General features: G+C 37.6%; 1 protein-coding gene across 3 annotated transcripts in view; it reads left to right on the plus strand.

The window, feature by feature from the left end:
- LOC124605128 (tyrosine-protein phosphatase 10D) overlaps window positions 1-18,430 on the plus strand; it is a 344,674-nt gene that overhangs the window by 242,815 nt on the left and 83,429 nt on the right. For all 3 annotated transcript variants that reach the window (XM_047136608.1, XM_047136610.1, XM_047136609.1), the window contains exons 9-13: window positions 4,908-5,011; window positions 7,979-8,147; window positions 8,643-8,765; window positions 11,282-11,419; window positions 14,909-15,014. In XM_047136608.1, coding sequence (XP_046992564.1) covers window positions 4,908-5,011; window positions 7,979-8,147; window positions 8,643-8,765; window positions 11,282-11,419; window positions 14,909-15,014 — 640 coding nt within the window. The remainder of the gene's footprint in view (window positions 1-4,907; window positions 5,012-7,978; window positions 8,148-8,642; window positions 8,766-11,281; window positions 11,420-14,908; window positions 15,015-18,430) is intronic.

Raw genomic sequence — 18,430 nt, forward strand, 5'->3', positions numbered from 1 at the left:
AACCTCTGTTATTACCCATAGAAAATCAGGCTAAATAGTGCCACAGGCTGTGGTGCATACAGTGTGGCGTAGCAGTTAGCATCACAAGCTGAAGGTTGTCAGTTCAAAATGCAACTGAAAAATGAAACAAAGGAAGTGTGACTGAATTCCAAATGTAGTCCAGCAGCAGTTGTGGATGACCGCCACCATCACCTCACCTCTCTCCTACTCCAGGTAGGGAGAGAGGAGGGATACAGCATTTTATGGCAACCGGAAGTGTCGGACTGAGTAAGCAAGAGGTTGCAGCCATTAGTGTTGACCTGATGCTTCAGGAGTTTATAGAGAATTTAGAAAATGAAGTGTGTCAACCTTTAGTACCAGTTTCAGTCTTCACTCGAATGTGCCAGGAAGAATGAATGCAACCTACTCAATGTAATGTCTCAGCTGTCAAATGGCAATGCAGCATCCAACCAACACCAGAAGAACCAAGTCCTCTGCCAAGTATAACACCCCACAGAAGAAAAGACATTTGGAGGACAGAGGGCAACACACTCTGGCGTGTTTCCATTGTGGATGCCATGGATACATTGTATGCTACTGCAGAGAGAGGGGGGGGGGGGGGGGGGGGACAAAGACCATTGCTATACCCTGGACACGGTTGTTCCCTAACACACAGTACCTGTTCCCCATCACTGTGAAAATGAACCAACTGCTCACTTAGCCTCCAATTTCAGGAGAACTAAGCAAGATGACCATCTGTGGAAGTGAGGTCACCACAGGTGAAAATCATCCATGAATCTAGGTTATGAAGATACCAGAAAATCTCACCTACGTCACCACTGATGGCAAACTTGTCCAGGCAATAATTGATTCAAGGGCTTTTCTTTCTGTAAATTTGAATGTTTTTCATTGTCACCTAAAAAGGCTATGTTCCGTGACAGGAAAGTTATTGTGCTGAAAGTCACTGGTGGAAAATATGTCCAGCCAATGGCAACAAGTATTGCAAGAATAACTATCAATGACAGGACTGAGCCCTTCAGATTTGTCATTTTAGCAGAATGTAGTCATAATATTATTGTAGGATGGGATTTGGTGTGGCGTCACAAGCAGTCATAGACTGTGGAAGATCAGAGCACAAGAATGAGGAAGCCACTCCAACAAGCACACATAAAAAAATTTCTTTGGGGAGTTGTTGAAGACATTGTTGCCCTTCCATTATCACGTAGATGAGCTCCATTTATCAGTTGAGATATTCAGATAAACTGTGTAGCTTTTGCCAGTTTCAAAAAGCTACTCACAATCTCAAAATAAATATACGTGCCAACGATTATCATAATTATTTTAGGTGGTGAAAGACCACTAACTGTCATGAACAGCCACAATCTGTCCCAAAAGGTATAAGCATAGTGACAGCCAAAACAGTCGAGGAAGGACAGCTTAGTGCCACCGTCGCAGATGTGTGCTCCATTACCACATCAGACATCTACGAAACTAACAATAGGATCTGGCCCAACTGAACAACGAATTGTCTGAGAGGAAGTGGAGAAGATGCTGCAAGATGGCATCACTGAATCTTCAAAAAGCCCTTATGAAGGAGGGTGGCACATCATGTTTCTGTGTCGGTTACAGATGACTGAACAAAATCATGAAAAAAGCTGTCCACCCGTTGCTGGGCGTTGAAGATACCCTATAATACTTGAAAGGAGCAAGTATTTCTCAACTATGGACACACAGACAGGCTACTGGCAGTTTGAGATCGGTGAGGCTGTTCCAGGAAAATACTGCTTTCATAACTCTTGATGGCCTGTATAAGTTTAAAGTTATGCTGTCTTGACTGTATAATGCTGCAGCGACTTTGAAACATATGGTGGACAACTTACTTCGACACTTTAAATGGATAGCATGCCTTTTCTAACTGGATGGTTTTTGCCACGTTTTTAAGACATTTGAAGAATATCAAAGTTGCGTGACAACTGTGCTGAACTGTATTCAGACTACAGCCCTGTGCTGGAATCAGAAGAAGTGCCTCTTCAGTGTCCAAGAAATAAGAATCTTGGGGTATCTTGTGAATGGTGATGGATTTGTGACGATCAAAAGAGAAAAACTGTAGTCACAGACTTTGACTGCTCGGCACAGTTATGAAGTGAGAAATTTTCTCGGTGTGTGCTCATACTACTGGTGATTCATAAAGGACTTCTGTACCCATGCACATACCTTTTAAGGATTTCTGCAGGGAGATGCCAATTTTTTCTAAAACAAATAGCAGGGATGATCTTTCCTTGTCTTAAGGAGGTGTTTCTAATTAGTTCCCTGATAGCTGTTCACACTTCTCTCTGGCTTAAGAATGTTGACGAGATACAATGTATCTATTGGAGAATTTTCTGTGACTGACACAACACTGCAAAGCTAAACAACCATATTCTACTTACTATACTATGTCTCTAAACAATGGTGAAATGTAACGTATTATCATATATTTTGATACCAGTTTTCTGTTTTATTTTATAACCTTCGAAAATGGTGGAATGTCAAAATGCGTAAGGCAAGTTTGGAAATAATAAAAAGTGTGGTCAGGACATCTGAAAGTTATTAAAGTCCATCCAGATGTCTGCTTCATCTCATAGCAGTTTAGCGTAAATTGCAGAATCAACCACAGAATAACAACTGCCTACCACTCGCAGACAATTAGCTTCACAAAATACTTCATTGAGACATTGACTGATGTGCTCTCGGTGTATGCTGACGTCAAACAGTGTGATTGGGATACAGTACTGCCCCTTGTGTCACTTGTATGCAGCAGAGTCGAGCAAGACACTGTGGTCTTCACACAATTATTCCTGCTCCACGGTCTTGAGGCCGAAAGAACAGTGGATACACTATTCCCATTTTGTCCGGACAATACTCAAGGTGAGTAAGTGAAACACTTCATCACAAGGACCGAAGAAGCAAAACAGCTGGTTCTGTTATGGGCCATGGACACCGAGCCAAAAGACCGAGAGCACTGTAACACCAAGCTCTGGCCAGTGAGGTACAGCCCAAGAGACTATGTGGATGTTAAATCTGTTTGGAAAGTGGGTCCTTTAGAAAAGTTGCTAAAATGTTACTTCGGGCCAAATCATATTCTTTGTCACTTTTTTTTTAATGTCACATACAAAGTTGAGGATTATGATCCTCTATTAAGAAGGTAAAAGTGCAGGGGCACCATTTGTGTCATCCATATAAAATGCTACTACGGTCTTGAGATGCAGATTGATGATGGGAGATTCTTGTTCAAGGAAACTGAAGGCGACAACATGACAAGGACACAAGGATCCACCAGAGTTGTCATGCATAGGACCATTAACAAGATCTCCATCAAGGGTGCTGTAGTTGGCCCCAATAAGAACTTCTGAAAGAACAAGTTGCTTTTATTCAAGGAGAGGGAGTTACGTGGCAAGCTGTGCTGCATACAATGTGGTGTAGCAGTTAGAGCCAGTGACTGGCCACCAGTCCAAACATAACTATGAGCAGTTATTTGTTATAAAGTATTTATCATTACTGGAAGGTCCTCCAAATTTCTTATATTTTAGTTTATCTATATTCAGGAATATTCTATGTTTGTATAATAGCTGCACTATCCATCCAGAGTTCTGTTCTGTTATGGCTGTATGTTGCTGTTTGCAATAAACGTGGTTTCAGTGGTAAGTCTTGTATTACACTGATGACCCTGCTTTCAGATTTTGATGGCTCGTAATGTGACAGTATTTCGGTTCCGGCTTCCATTACTCACAAAAAAATTGGCTATATTCTATTTTTATGGTTTCTGGTTACACAAGAGAATGCTGTCGGCAGAAGACTATGCTGGCGCTAACTTGTGGATTGGACTATCTAATGTTGAACAGTATTGATTTTAGACAAAAGAAGCAGTCTTAAAATAATTCCTTCATGAAAAGTTCGCAGTGTTGAAGAAGCTCTTCAATAATTGCTAATGGAAGTTTTAACAATCTTTCATTATATTGATTATAATAGAGGGAAACATTCCACGTAGGAAAAATATATCTAAAAACAAAGATGATGTGACTTACCAAATGAAAGTGCTGGCAGGTCGACAGACACACAAACATACACACAAAATTCAAGCTTTCGCAACAAACTGTTGCCTCATCAGGAAAGAAGGAAGGAGAGGGAAAGACGAAAGGATGTGGGTTTTAAGGGAGAGGGTAAGGAGTCATTCCAATCCCGGGAGCGGAAAGACTTACCTTAGGGGGAAAAAAGGACGGGTATACACTCGCGCGCACACACACACACACACACACACACACACACACACACACACACACACACACACATCCATCCACACATATACAGACACAAGCAGACGTCTGTATATGTGTGGATGGATATGTGTGTGTGTGTGTGTGTGTGTGTGTGTGTGTGTGTGTGTGTGTGCGCGCGCGAGTGTATACCCGTCCTTTTTTCCCCCTAAGGTAAGTCTTTCCGCTCCCGGGATTGGAATGACTCCTTACCCTCTCCCTTAAAACCCACATCCTTTCGTCTTTCCCTCTCCTTCCTTCTTTCCTGATGAGGCAACAGTTTGTTGTGAAAGCTTGAATTTTGTGTGTATGTTTGTGTTTGTTTGTGTGTCTGTCGACCTGCCAGCACTTTCATTTGGTAAGTCACATCATCTTTGTTTTTAGATATATTTCATTATATTGATGTTGATAACAAAGTTCAAAATGTTCTAAAGTGCTGTTGTGGATTATGTTGCTAGCATACTAAATTTAAAGGTAACCAATTACGAGTACAGGCTTGCAGTTCAAGTGCACATACAATAACACATAGTTCTTAATACCAGAGGGTTGAAGCTAACGCTGAAGAAGAGTTAAAATTAGGTTACTGAGGTGTGTGATTTGTGTAGTTATTTATTTTCTTAAATAATTTTTTTGCAGAGCCTCTGCCAGTCCTGGATGTACAAGCAGTTACTGATGAGAGTACTGGTCTTGTGTCAATTACATGGACACCAGATAACTCAAGTTTTCAGGATAATTACAAGGTAATTCTTAGAGCAGTGTCACCTGCCACAGAAAATGGAATTCTGTTTTAATCCCTGCAAACATTTTTCAATTTAAGGTCTTGTATAAAACAGTTTCCCATTTAATGCCAATTATTATATCTCCTCAAAGAAAGTAAAGCAGTTGTGATGAATGCTCATGCAGTTGTATATTATGTGTGAGCAGATGTCCAACACTAGAATAATCAACGTCATGTTGTAACCTACTTGTTCATGTTTGTCATATGAACCAACGCATAATACACTCAGTTGGACAGTTGGCTTCCTTTCACATAGTGTTTTTGAGTTGTATTGGAAACTTAGTGCTTTCTCACATGAGATTACCTTGTTCTTAAGACCTTTTTTAGAGGAAAAGATAGGTTTAATTTACAAGTGTTTGATCATCAGCAAATGGAGTAAGTAAAGCCTGTCCAAAAAATTTGTGAAAACTTTACCGTGCCAAAATCTATAAAGAATTATGTTGTAGGCAAATTTTTGTAGAATGTAAATACTTTTGCATTAAAGTAGAGCACTCGCCAAAAAGCAGAAATGTTGAGCTGTCGATACATTCACACAATAGAAAGAAACTTGCTGGCCTTAGGTGTTATCCGTGGAGGGATAGAGTAACTCTGAAAGCTCCTGTCTTTTGTGTGTGCCTATCGACTACTCAATGCTTATGCTTTTCCTTGAGTGGTCTCATTATATAGAATTATGATATGATGACTTATTTTGGAGAACAACCATGCAGTTGGCTATTACAGTTAACTTTCTTATTGACCATCATTACCACCCCCTCCCCTTCAACCTCCCACCCCCCCCCCACCCCCTCTACTCAACTTGTGGATTACCTGTCTGAGATTATTTTTGAAAAATAACTCATTTTTTCATTACTTGTTACCAACTTTTTATAGGTATGCTGTTGCTTTAACATTTAAAAATTACAAGTAAATTTATTGGAATAATATAAACTGCAGTGAAATTGGCATTTTTTCTTTATTTTTGAGATGATAGTAAAGAGTAGCATTTTTTATTAAAATGAAAAGCACGTGAGCTGGAATAATGGGAAAGTGCAATGGTTTGCTCTTACATTCAGTCCTCCTTAGGAAACTCTTGTAGTGCAGTTGGCTCCTATGTAGCAGTGTTCATGTAAGGTGATATCCCAACATTCCATTCTCTAGGAGAGTTTTTTAAGACATATCCAATCATTCCATTTCGTGCAGCTGTTAAATTCATCTGTCTTCTGTTTAAGGTACTGTATTTGCATATCTGCATCTTCATATGCTAAATATACAGTGCTTTCAAGGCTAACAGTCCTGTCCTCAATATGGCGTCTTACCATTGCCACGGTTATTTGGCAAGTGTGGCTTTGATGTGTCCACACATGACATCATATTCAGTAAGGTCTCATAGATCCCTGTCCTCAACATAACTTACTGAGAGTGTTGCCAGAAAATGTTGATGTATACATGTTTCTAAATAAGAAATCTTGTTTGCTGAGTAAGGTTATTTAACAAAATTTTCTTTGGCTTCCAGTTATGTCAAGTGATTATTGGCTATTGTCAGTTATATGTGGTTGATGGTACTACCTTTTTGTAGTGATGCTACTGGCTGTAACATCACTTATGTTCAGTATATTGGCATGTAAAGCATTATGTTCACAGTGTGTACTTTTCACCTGCTTCTTTCAAAGCACAGTACAACAAATTCCATACTCCATGGGGCCTGACCACAGTGCTAGAAATAATGTACAAGGAGAAATCTATAAATGACACTTGATATTCTAGGTTTACCAGTGTCTTCTGGTATCATATTTCAGGGCACCACGTCGTTGAGAAAGAAAACATTCATGTCACAGAAAGGTGTTATAAGGATAATATGTAATACCTTTAAGCCATTGGGCATACTGGCAATAGTCTCTTAGCGGATTTACTCAGTTACGAAGAGTTCTACTAACAACTAGAGAGAGAGAGAGAGAGAGAGAGAGAGAGAGAGAGAGAAGAAAATGACCTATAATATCCTTCACTCAGCCTTAGTGTAGTAAGTAAAGGGCTGAGTTATTCAGTAATAAAAACCTGTGATATAATTGATTGGATTTTGGAAAAGCTGAGTAGTCACAAACGGGTACTAGTTGTTTCTTGGTGCATTTATTGCAAATGCATGTTTTGGGTTTTGCCCATCGTCATATTTCCTGATGTAAACAGTATAAAAAATATTAAATTAAACATATTTTAAATACTAAAAATCTACAAGAAAGTGCAAAATTGAACTAAGTGTCAGAACCAGTACGTACCATTTCACAGTAAAAATAACCTTGACATCTTGTTTCATACATTAATGAACCAAAAAGTGTTTAATATAATTTAAGCATGGAGAATGGGAATGTTAGTCATGAGATGGACTACGAACAACTGCTACTTGAGTGTGCTCTCCCTCTACATGGTTCCGTCTGGCACACTTGGTCAACTGGTACCTTTTTGTTTACCGAGACAACCCGTGTCCATGATTTGTCAATAACAATGCACAGTGCTCTCTGTGTATGGCAGTTCCTTTCCATAATTCCTTCTGAATGCATGCTGCGCTGTTTTAATAGATAAATATTTTGCGTATTCCAACACAGAATAACTCTTTTCTTGCTTTGTTGCCATTTTGTCCAGGCACTGCACCCGTACGCCAAATGGTGGACACAATGCAAACTCAGGGGAGTTTATGCTTCTGTTCATACATCAGTCATATTTGTACATATAACATATTGGCAAATATAGACCTTTGGAAATGAATAAACAGTTTATAGTAGCCCACATGTTAATTCAGAATAACTGCATTACAATGTTTTAAAGCAACATCTGATATTGTTTTTCCAACTGCCAGTTCAAAATATGTGTAAACAGGTTTTTTTTACATGTTAAATTAAAATTGTGAGCTATTGGTCCGTGGCTAACATATTATTTTTTCCTTTTGATGTGACCACAGATAAGTTATCACGAGGTGGAGACTGTTCAGGGGGACACTAACTGGCTGTATGTTGACAAACCTCATGTAGTGGTGGAGTCTCTACTTCCCGGTCGAAACTATTCCATCACAGTGCAAGCAGTCTCTAATCAGTTAGAAAGCAATGGAACCAGCATCTATGCTGCCACTAGTAAGTATGTACAAGAATTTGCTATGGTTTACTGAGCTACAACTCTTTTGAGTGAAAATATTTTTCATGAAGCTGATGTGTAACAGTAACTTACCTTCAAACTTATGGTTGCATGTCCATGTTTTTTGACTTGTATCATATAAGAAACCAATTTTTATTTTATACACAACACCCATTTTTAGAGTTGGAACAAGTGATTCATGACAGTTTGCGTTAGTAATTTTATGTGTAAGGCAGTAGTTAAACATCCCACTCCGAGGCCATTGTATGACACTAATTAAATGTTAGAAATGAGGGAAACGGCCAGTTTTACCTGAAATTTAAAAATATAGAATATTCCCAGGACCTTACTTCCATACTCGCAATCAGTAACAGATAGCTAAGTAAATATATAGCAAGTTGAAAATACCTAATTTCATCATCTGATCTTTGTATTGAAAATGTGTTGTGGATTTAGCTGCATTTATTTACAATGTTTACAATAAAAATTGACAGGACCCTCCGCACCCATCATTAAAGACCTGCTGCCCATGGAGAAAGGTTTGAACATTACTTGGAAATGTGATGTTCAGACTCGCCAGGACAAGTTTGAAGTGATATACAAGAGGAATGACACAGGTATGCCTTAGAAGTTAAAAGAAATGCTTTTGCAAAACTGGAACCTATTTGTGGTAGAATATGTCTCCTGATTCTGTTTGCAACCTCAATAAAACTAAAATTTTATTATTGCAATACAAAAATGTCTAAATATACGTTTTGTCTTATTACTGTTTGATTAATCTAGTTTTTACTTGTCTTGATGGCAGCAGGAATATTTAATGATAGAATATTTTGATAGAAAATATATAATTGCTGTACAAAGTTCCTGCGAGTATATATTGTCAATCATTTGACAGTAGTATGACAGCTAGGCCTTTAAAAAACATGCACTGCATCTGCTTTGAAAAGGCATCTAAACACAGATATGTTTAGCTAGACGGCCATTTACAATACAGAGGAAATTTAACTTAAAACCAGCAACCAGTCACAAACTTTGTTTTAAATCTTGAACTAAAGATATATGTTAATTATTTTTGGGTTTGGAAAACTCATATTTAGATTGTTTTTGCATGCCTATCAGTTGAAATATTGGACTGCAGTCTATTAGGCGTACACTGTTAAAATACTGTTGTACCAAGTATCACAAGGGAAGCATGTAAAAACTGTTTGTTGATGGATTTTAGAGACCTTAAACAAATCAAAGAGAGGCTATGAATGAAGACTTAAGATAATTACTATTATGTAGACAGTAGAAAACAAATACAAAGGAAAGTAGTACTGACAAAGAGGGACACATGACAGAATAACAACCCTTGAAGCCAGGGATGGAATGTAACAATTATGAGAAGGAAAGTTGCTGCTCACCATGTAACAGAGATGCTGAATCACAGATAGGCACAACAAAAAGACTCTCTATAATTGAAGTCGGGGATGCACATACCACAGGCCACATCCGAGGCGCATTTGATCTGATGGCAGCCCATCCTTCACCATTTGTTCTTGTAAATCTTTTTAATTTAATTTATTTAGTTTTAAATCTTATTTTTGATTCCTTCCTGAAAAGAAGAGTGTGACCTTGTGGAACTTAGCATAATCCTTTTGAGCCCAGTCTGTCTGGCTTTAGGGCAGGGGGATTCCAATTCAAAGTTGTCATTATCTTTTGTCTAATCTCCCCAAATATCACAGCACTCTGTATTCTCATTTAAAGGAAGCTGGACATCATGAGGACTCAAAAATGAAAATTTTGCTTAAAATAAACAAATAAAATTCTGTGATCAATCCTGATTGTAGAGATATATACTTCATTTGTATTACCTCACCATTTTTGTGTTTAGATGCCTTTTCAAAGCAGATGCAGTACATGTTTTTTAAAGGCCTAGGTGTTATGCTACTGTCAAACACAAAGCCTTGCCTAAAAGTCCCACTATTCAATTTTGGTGCTGATATTTCCATAGCAACTCTTTTTCTTAATATCTTTGAAGAATGTATAGACTCTACAGCAAGGAGGGATATATTGCAGTTGATCTTTGTGTCGATATAAGTATTTTACTTTAATTTGCTTGTTTTCCCAATGCATTTGCATTGTAACCTTGTTGTTATGATTGTTTTAGGCATATTTCAGCAATTTCCATTGCAATATGCAAAAACTATGTTGGAAATGGTATTAAAAATGAATAAATTAGTACACCACAGCAAAGAGAGGTTAGGCCTAAAAGTCGACCAGGCAGTGCTTCAAAATGCAAGTTAAAATGTCTTAGCAAAGATGAACAAGAATGTTGACATTGTAAATAATAAAAATAATGGTTGTATTTTAATTAAACTAGTGCTAGCTTTCACGATTCCTTTTGTCTACTGCTATATGTAAATCCTGTAACAGTGAAAAAATGTTTATGTTTAGTGAGGACACAAGTAAAAGAAGAAGCCAATCTAGCAAAATTGTAGTGGAATGCCAAGTATGCAAAACTACTAAGAGTACAATGACATCTCCTGTAACATGTAAAAATTTTATGAAATGGTATATTCCCCTTGCTATGCCGTGGGGTGTATTTGAAAGGGTAGAAAAGCAGCCCAGATATTCTGTGCTATAATGGGTGTCCCACCTGAACCTGTTAAATTGGAGAGGTATTATCAATGCTCACATAATGCCCTAACAGAAGTCAATGAAGCATCTATGCTGATGGCAGCAAAAGAAACTGTAGATATTTGTCATTGTACTGATATTGTTGCTGATTGAACGGTTCCTGGCAGAGGGAAGACCATACATCTGTGAATGGAGTTGTGACAGTTACTTCTGTAGATAAAAGCAACATATAATTTTTGTATTAATTACTTGATGAAGGTCTCATTCAAGTGTTTATTAAAGTTTTTGTGTTATTACAAGCCAAAATACTTGAAAAAAAAAAAAAAAAATACAGTCCATGATGACCACATTCCCTTGATTCATATTTCAGTATTGATCAGAATCAGGTGAAATGTTTGGATGGCAATGAACGGAGAATTCTATAAAAAGCAGCATTCTTGTAGTTGTAAAGCATTTCACACACAGTGGCCTGCAACTTTTATTGACGAGTTGTATTTGTTTTGTTTTTTAACAGGACAAAGTGTGACAAAAGTAACAACTCTGTCATATGTTCTGCTGGAGGACCTGTACCCTGGGGCAGGCTATGAAGTGAAAGTATTTGCTATCAGTCATGGTCTACGAAGCGAGCCACATGAATACTTTCAGGCTGTGTGTAAGTATTTATTGAAATATAGCCTTTTACCTGCAGCTTCCCCTGTGCACACGTATAGCACATATATTGCCCACATTTCCTCCTCTCCCCCTCTCTGTCCATCTTCTCCTCTCCATTTCTCTATCCATCTCAGCCTCCCCTAATGTCTTTGTCTCTCTCTTCCTCCTCATGTCTCTGCCCATTTCTTCCTCCTCTCCTCCATCTCCCTGATCATCTCTGTACCCTCCCCCCCCCCCCCCCTTTCCTGTTCCGTCCACTACCCCTGTCCATCTTCCACCTGCCTCTTACCCATTCCCCTCCCTCCTGTCCATTGCCCTCACTTCCCTCGTTCTGACCATGTCCTCCTCTTTGTCTCTCTGACCATGTTCTCCCCCCCCCCCCCCCCCTCTCTCTCTCTCTCTCTCTCTCTCTCTCTCTCTCTCTCTCTCTCTCTCTCTCTATGCCCCCCCCCCCCCCCCCCACTTTTTGACCTCTGACCGCTTCTCCCTCCACACGTAGGTTCTTAAGGCTGAAATATCTTTAACATTGTGGGTTCTAGTTGACATAATAATGTTTGGAGATTTGCCTGTCTTATTCTTGAATTTTATTTTTTGTCACACCATCTTTACAATTTCCACTTCTATAACACCACAAATTACATTGCTAGTGCCAGATATAAAAAAGCATCCATTTCCATCAGAGGCATGCCCACTACTACTACTACTTTCGGTGGTACTAACCATATTCCAAAGAGTTTTCAAAACAAAAGAGTTTACAAACTTTGTTAACAAAAGAAAAATCTTCAGCAAGTTATGTCACTATTTTGTAAATGAATCCAGAAATAAATTTAATAATAAGCATCAGATTGAGTGAATAATAATTGGAATTTTAAGTATTCCAGATATTTCATAATTTTGAATATTTCTAAAAGAAGAGTAATTTTAGCTGTACATATGGATTGTAACAAATTAATTTCTTTTTATACATTTTAGCCTGAAATATAATACATCATATACAAAAAAACAAAGATGAGGTGACTTACCGAACGAAAGCGCTGGCAGGTCGATAGACACACAGACAAACACAAACATACACACAAAATTCAAGCTTTCGCAACAAACTGTTGCCTCATCAGGAAAGAGGGAAGGAGAGGGGAAGACGAAAGGAAGTGGGTTTTAAGGGAGAGGGTAAGGAGTCATTCCAATCCCGGGAGCGGAAAGACTTACCTTAGGGGGAAAAAAGGACAGGTATACACTCGCACTCACGCACATATCCATCCACACATACAGACACCTGGTATCAGCTACTTCTATGGGGAAAAAAATGGCAATACTAAAGAAGGGTGTCCCATTACACCCCTCTCTCATCACTTAGCTGTGCCCATCTGATGTCAGTGGTTTATCTGCTGTCAGGGGTTGAAAAACCCTTTTCACCCATATCTCCATTCCCTTGGGAGCTAGGAGATTCTAACCATCACATTGCTGATTCCCCAAGTAGTATGTGCCAAATTTGGTTGAAACTGATCCATTTGTTTAGGAGGGGATGCTGGAGATACACACATGGTTAAAGCGTCACAATATTAGAGATAAATTTTGCTGTTGGAGATACATCATAATTTGATATATGCAAGTACTTACTTTCCAGTACCAATCCCTGTAGACAAAGTCACTAATACAGTCTTCTGTGGGAGCACATAGATAGCTGATTCAAACCCTGGAAGAGGAGGAAGTCACCAAGAGTTGACTGGCAAACAGAGAAGTCACAGTAGAAACATTTCGTGATCATTAGACTCTCCATCTGTGGCATGAATTACTTTCCAAACTTCTCGTAACGCTTCATGCCCTCGCTTTATGAAACTTTGAAACAAGGAAGTAGCACACTGCTTGAATGGAAACATTAGCAAGGGCCACTCTTACTGTGCCGTGTGTCAGAATATTTTTTCCCCTTCCCTGTCATCACTGACTGCACTACTCTCAGATGGTTTACAAAGAAATGTTGCGAATAGACGTGGATAAGAGAAAGCTGAAGAGTTAAAAGGCAGAATCTGTCCCTTGGGATATCCAAGTCAGCAGAGTTATAGTAGTTTACTTTTTTATTTTCCAGCACTTCATAGTGTTAACCAATGCCTGTGACGCGTACCTTAATAGCCCTTTATGTAAAATGTTAAGAGTATAATGAATCCGTTCGAATATAAATCACATCAGTTCATGGTTCACAATTAGATTAGTATTTGTTTTCAGCTAGTAGAATCATAAGGTGCTAGGTAATATGCAGACATAAGATAATACAGAAGTGTAGCCCTATATTTTATTATTCTATGATGCCACCAAATGTTTTCAGACATTGACCTATAGTAAGGTAGATTATAGAGATTTTAGTAGTATGTAATTATGCCCATTAATACAGTTTTGTCAACAATAATTTTACAACAATTAGAGATGTTTTATTTACTTTGTAACATGTGTAATGCTCAACTTTTTAGCATTCCTGATGATTTAGGACATGAAAATTTTGTTCAGGTAGTAACATAATTTAGCCAAAACAGGCAGCTCTTGACAACATAATTATGAGTGGTGGCTTTGAAGAAATATGGTGAAATTTGTCTTTTCTTGTTTTTTCTAGTAAAAATGTCTAGTAAAAAGTCATAATTCTGAAGGAAGGCATCAGTTGACTAATATCGGCATTATCTGTGTACTATCTGATAATGATTACTTCATATGATTTGCTGCTAAAACTGTTGAAATTGCTTAATGTCTGATATTGGGATAACCAACAATTTTTACTGATAGGAATTGTTAAACCCAACCATATTGTGTGTGCAACTAAACAGTTGATGCTGGTAGATAACTTGTCAGTGTTTAAAATTCTGAGTTACACTTTGTGCAGGTCATAATACCCATCACCCAGTGGTGGAAGTCAACTGTGATAGACGTAGCTTTAGTTACTAGTCATAATCAGTAAGAAAGTGTTGGTTCACATTCTGCTGAATGTCCATTGTTTCAGAATCCTCCCCTGTGATTAAAAGTTGGCTTTCACACTCACTGTGATTATTAACAGAGCTTCAGTGTCAAGCATGTTGGATGTTCCCAATGAGGATACTTTGATGTTTGCGTGATAGTCATGTGACCATTTATTAAAGTTTAAGAGTCCATTCTTTCATTCTGGATTTGTTCTCAGATGTGCCATCTTCACTGTTTAGTTTGCTATGATTTGATGCATGTCATAGCTCATAACGTGTCTTTATGTTGAGAAATTTAGTAATTTTGTTATCTTTTAAATATTATCAAAATGTAACATGTAAATTGGGAAAAATGTACTGAAATTTGTGGAAATAAAACCAAAATTGACAATAAAATAAAATAATTTTTCCTCTGCCTGCTAAAGAATGAAACCTATGTCTAAGAAGGATAAACAATAAACAACATGGTTCTACATATAATCATTTTAGTGTATTCAGTATATTGCAACAATCTGGAACTTTTAATTGTGAATGTATTTCGTAACTTACAGATCCCTACCCACCTCAGAACTTAACCATTGAGCGGACAACAAGTAATTCAATTTTAGTTCGTTGGGATGCCCCGAAGAATACTTTATTTTCTGATTTTTTGATCAAGTAGGTAACAATTTTTTTATAACTAACAGATTACTGCTGTACATAATATTTGCATGTATGCAATAATTCTCAAATAATGATGATTATTATTGTTATTCTACGTAACATATACGCAAATGAGTATTTTGTCTGCGATGGTGTACTTATAATTCTAAATAATTGTCAACTCGGAGGCAACAGTACTTTTTAATAATGGTATTCAGTATAGTTGTGTATATTTTATTCACAATATTCTATTCACAATATTTTGATGACATACTTAGTCATATCCTTTAGTTCTGAGAATTGTGCTGTTGTGTGTTCTCTCTGCCTGGACTTCAGTGCACAGCCTGTTTGGACTCGAGACAACGAGTACAAGTAATAGCGTAACTAGCAGCAGCTGAAGGAAATCATGAGATATGTCGTCAAAATATTGTGCATTAAATGGAAGCAACTTGGCTGAACAACTGGGGGCACATCATTAATCAGTCACACTGAGAAAATCTTAGAGGGGTCACAATACATGTGACGTTGTCTGGACATTAGTGAATACAAACTTTTATCAACATTATAACAAACATAATGAGGACAAGAGTTATGCAGAGTTGAAACAAAGTGTAACCTGTATAACTACATTAATGCAAAATAAATGCACTGTAAGAATAGTATAAATGGCCTAATGCTTGCAGCCTAATTTAATGCTGTGACATGTTGAAACAACACAAATATAGTATTGAGTAAAACTGCACACAGAGGTAGCATTGTGGTCTTCGATGATACCAGGAAATTTACATTTTATTATGGCAAAGTTGCGGGATCTTTGCAGACAATTGGAGCACTTGCTAGCAAACGGGAAAGGTTCCAAATTAGAGTCTCACTCCAGCACACAGTTTTAACCTGCCAGGTAGTTTCAAAATAGAAGCTGTTTGAAATATTGTAAAGAAAGAATCAGGAAGTAACAAAACAGTTGAATGAAAATGTACAGTCAGAATTTACAGTCAATCAGCAACCTGAAGGATGTAGCTAATGTGTTTAACAGCTATTTTCTGAATATAGCAGAAAACGTAATGAGAAAAATGTCACCCACTCAAATGACATCAAAAACTGATTAGGCAGATAACACAATATTTCTCATAACTAATATTCAAGAATTACAGCAAGAAATCAAGCATCTAAAATCAAAACACTCACCAGGAGTAGATAAAATACCAGATTGTGTTGGGAAAAAAAGTGTAGACTTAATCTCTGAACCACTGACTTACCTTGTAAACCTGTCCTTCTCAACTTGTAACTTTCCAACATGCTTTAAAGTTGCTAATGTGCAATCACGGTACAAAAAGGAAGCCTGGAAGAGGTGACAAACTATAGACATGTTTCTCTAATGTCTGTATTTTTAAAAATTCTAGAGAAACTTTTTTAAGTAAAAGACTGTCTAATTGAATAAATAGATATTTATATCAATAGAATCAAACATGGTTTTAGGAGAAATCACTCAACCAAAGCAGCAACCTTTTCTTTTCTGTATGAAATGCTACAGAGGCTAGGTAGGAAGGAAAATACCCTGAGCGTATTCCTAGACTTACCAAAGTATTTTATACAATCAGTCATGATCAATTACTTGGCAAGGTTCAGAATTAGGGTATTAGGGGAGCATCATATAATTGTATTAAATGTACCACCATGAAAGACAACAGATCGTGGAAATAACACATGAGGTAAAGGAGAAAGTCAGTACCCTTTTGTCAGATTTATAAGTGATCAAACATGGAGTTCCCCATGGTTTCATTTTCAGTCCAATCCTATTCTTACTACATGTAAATGATTTATAACAGTAGTAACAATAAAATATAACAATTTACAGATGACACCAGCATCTTAATTACAGAACATGCCAAAGAAACCATTGAAAACTCGCTTAAGGAAGGCCATTACAAAGAATATAGCAGTGTACTTCAATAATAACAGCTTTATTATAGATCTAGAAAAATCTGTTGCAATGTACACCACCCAGAATATGACACCAGCTAATCCACATACTGAAATAAATGGATAAACAATCAGAAAAACAGTGTGTACACAATTTCTGGGTATATGGATGCAACAGAATATGAAGTGGGATACACATGCAGACATAAACAGAAAACGGAGCAAAATATCTTTTGCAATAAGAGTTCTGAGGAACAATATATAATATGATAATGCCAGGACCATATGTTCTGCTTAATATTTCTCAATACTGAAATGTGGTATAGTATTTTGGGGATATTGTGGAGCAAGTTTGAGATCATTTAGATTCCAGAAAATGATTACTAGAGTAATGGAAGAGTTGTCCAAAGATATCGTGAAAGCCACTATTTAAGAAAAATAAAATGTTACCTCTTCCATGTCTTTACATGATAGAAAATGTATTTATCATAATAGAAAAATTAAGCAGTTTGCAGTCCATGAATCACCTATTAATTAATCCATACACAGCTACCAGACAAGACAAATTATGTTCATGTACAACAGACTAAGACAGCATGATACAGAAAGACATACTGCAACCTGGCATCAAACTGTATGATGAGTTACCAAAATCCACAAAAATAATAATGGATAGCAGCAGTTTCAAATCAGCAGTGAAGGATTACTTGATGAAGCACTGTTTCTGTACATTAAGGGAGTATCTAGAAAGGCAAAGCTGCAGCAACAACTAAGATTGTTTTTGAAAAGTGTATAGAATAATAAAATATTGTGTAATATTATCTTTTTGCTAAACTGATGTGCGTAAAAATTTTTTCAAATAATTTGTATAGTTATTAATAAATGGCCCAGATATCCTTTATACACTGTATAGCCCTAGATTTACATGACCAGTAAATAATAAATAAATGCCTGCAATAGGCACAACAAAAAGATTCAGACAATTATAGCTTTTGGCCATTAAGGCCTTTGTCAGCAGTAGACACACATACACACATACACACACACACACACACACACACACACACACACACACACACACACACACACACATCTGCAGTCTCAGAGAACTGAAAGCACACTGCCTTCTGTAGCATTCATGTAAATTAATTATTAAAACTTGCTTACTTTTAGCTGTGAGAAAAGTATCTTGAAACTCCATGGATCTGTTCTGCTTCTTTCCCAATTTGATCTGCCACCACTTTAACATAAACGTACCATATAATGAAACTTCCTGGCAGATTAAAACTGTGTGCCCGACCGAGACTCGAACTCGGGACCTTTGCCTTTCGCGGGCAAGTGCTCTACCAGCTGAGCTACCCAAGCACGACTCACGCTCCGTCCTCACAGCTTTACTTCTGCCAGTACCTCGTCTCCTACCTTCCAAACTTTACAGGAGGATGGGGCGTGAGTCGTGCTTGGTTAGCTCAGTTGCTAGAGCACTTGCCCGCGAAAGGCAAAGGTACCGAGTT

The sequence above is a fragment of the Schistocerca americana genome, chromosome 3, assembly GCF_021461395.2.
Source record: "Schistocerca americana isolate TAMUIC-IGC-003095 chromosome 3, iqSchAmer2.1, whole genome shotgun sequence".
Lineage (NCBI taxonomy): Eukaryota > Metazoa > Arthropoda > Insecta > Orthoptera > Acrididae > Schistocerca > Schistocerca americana.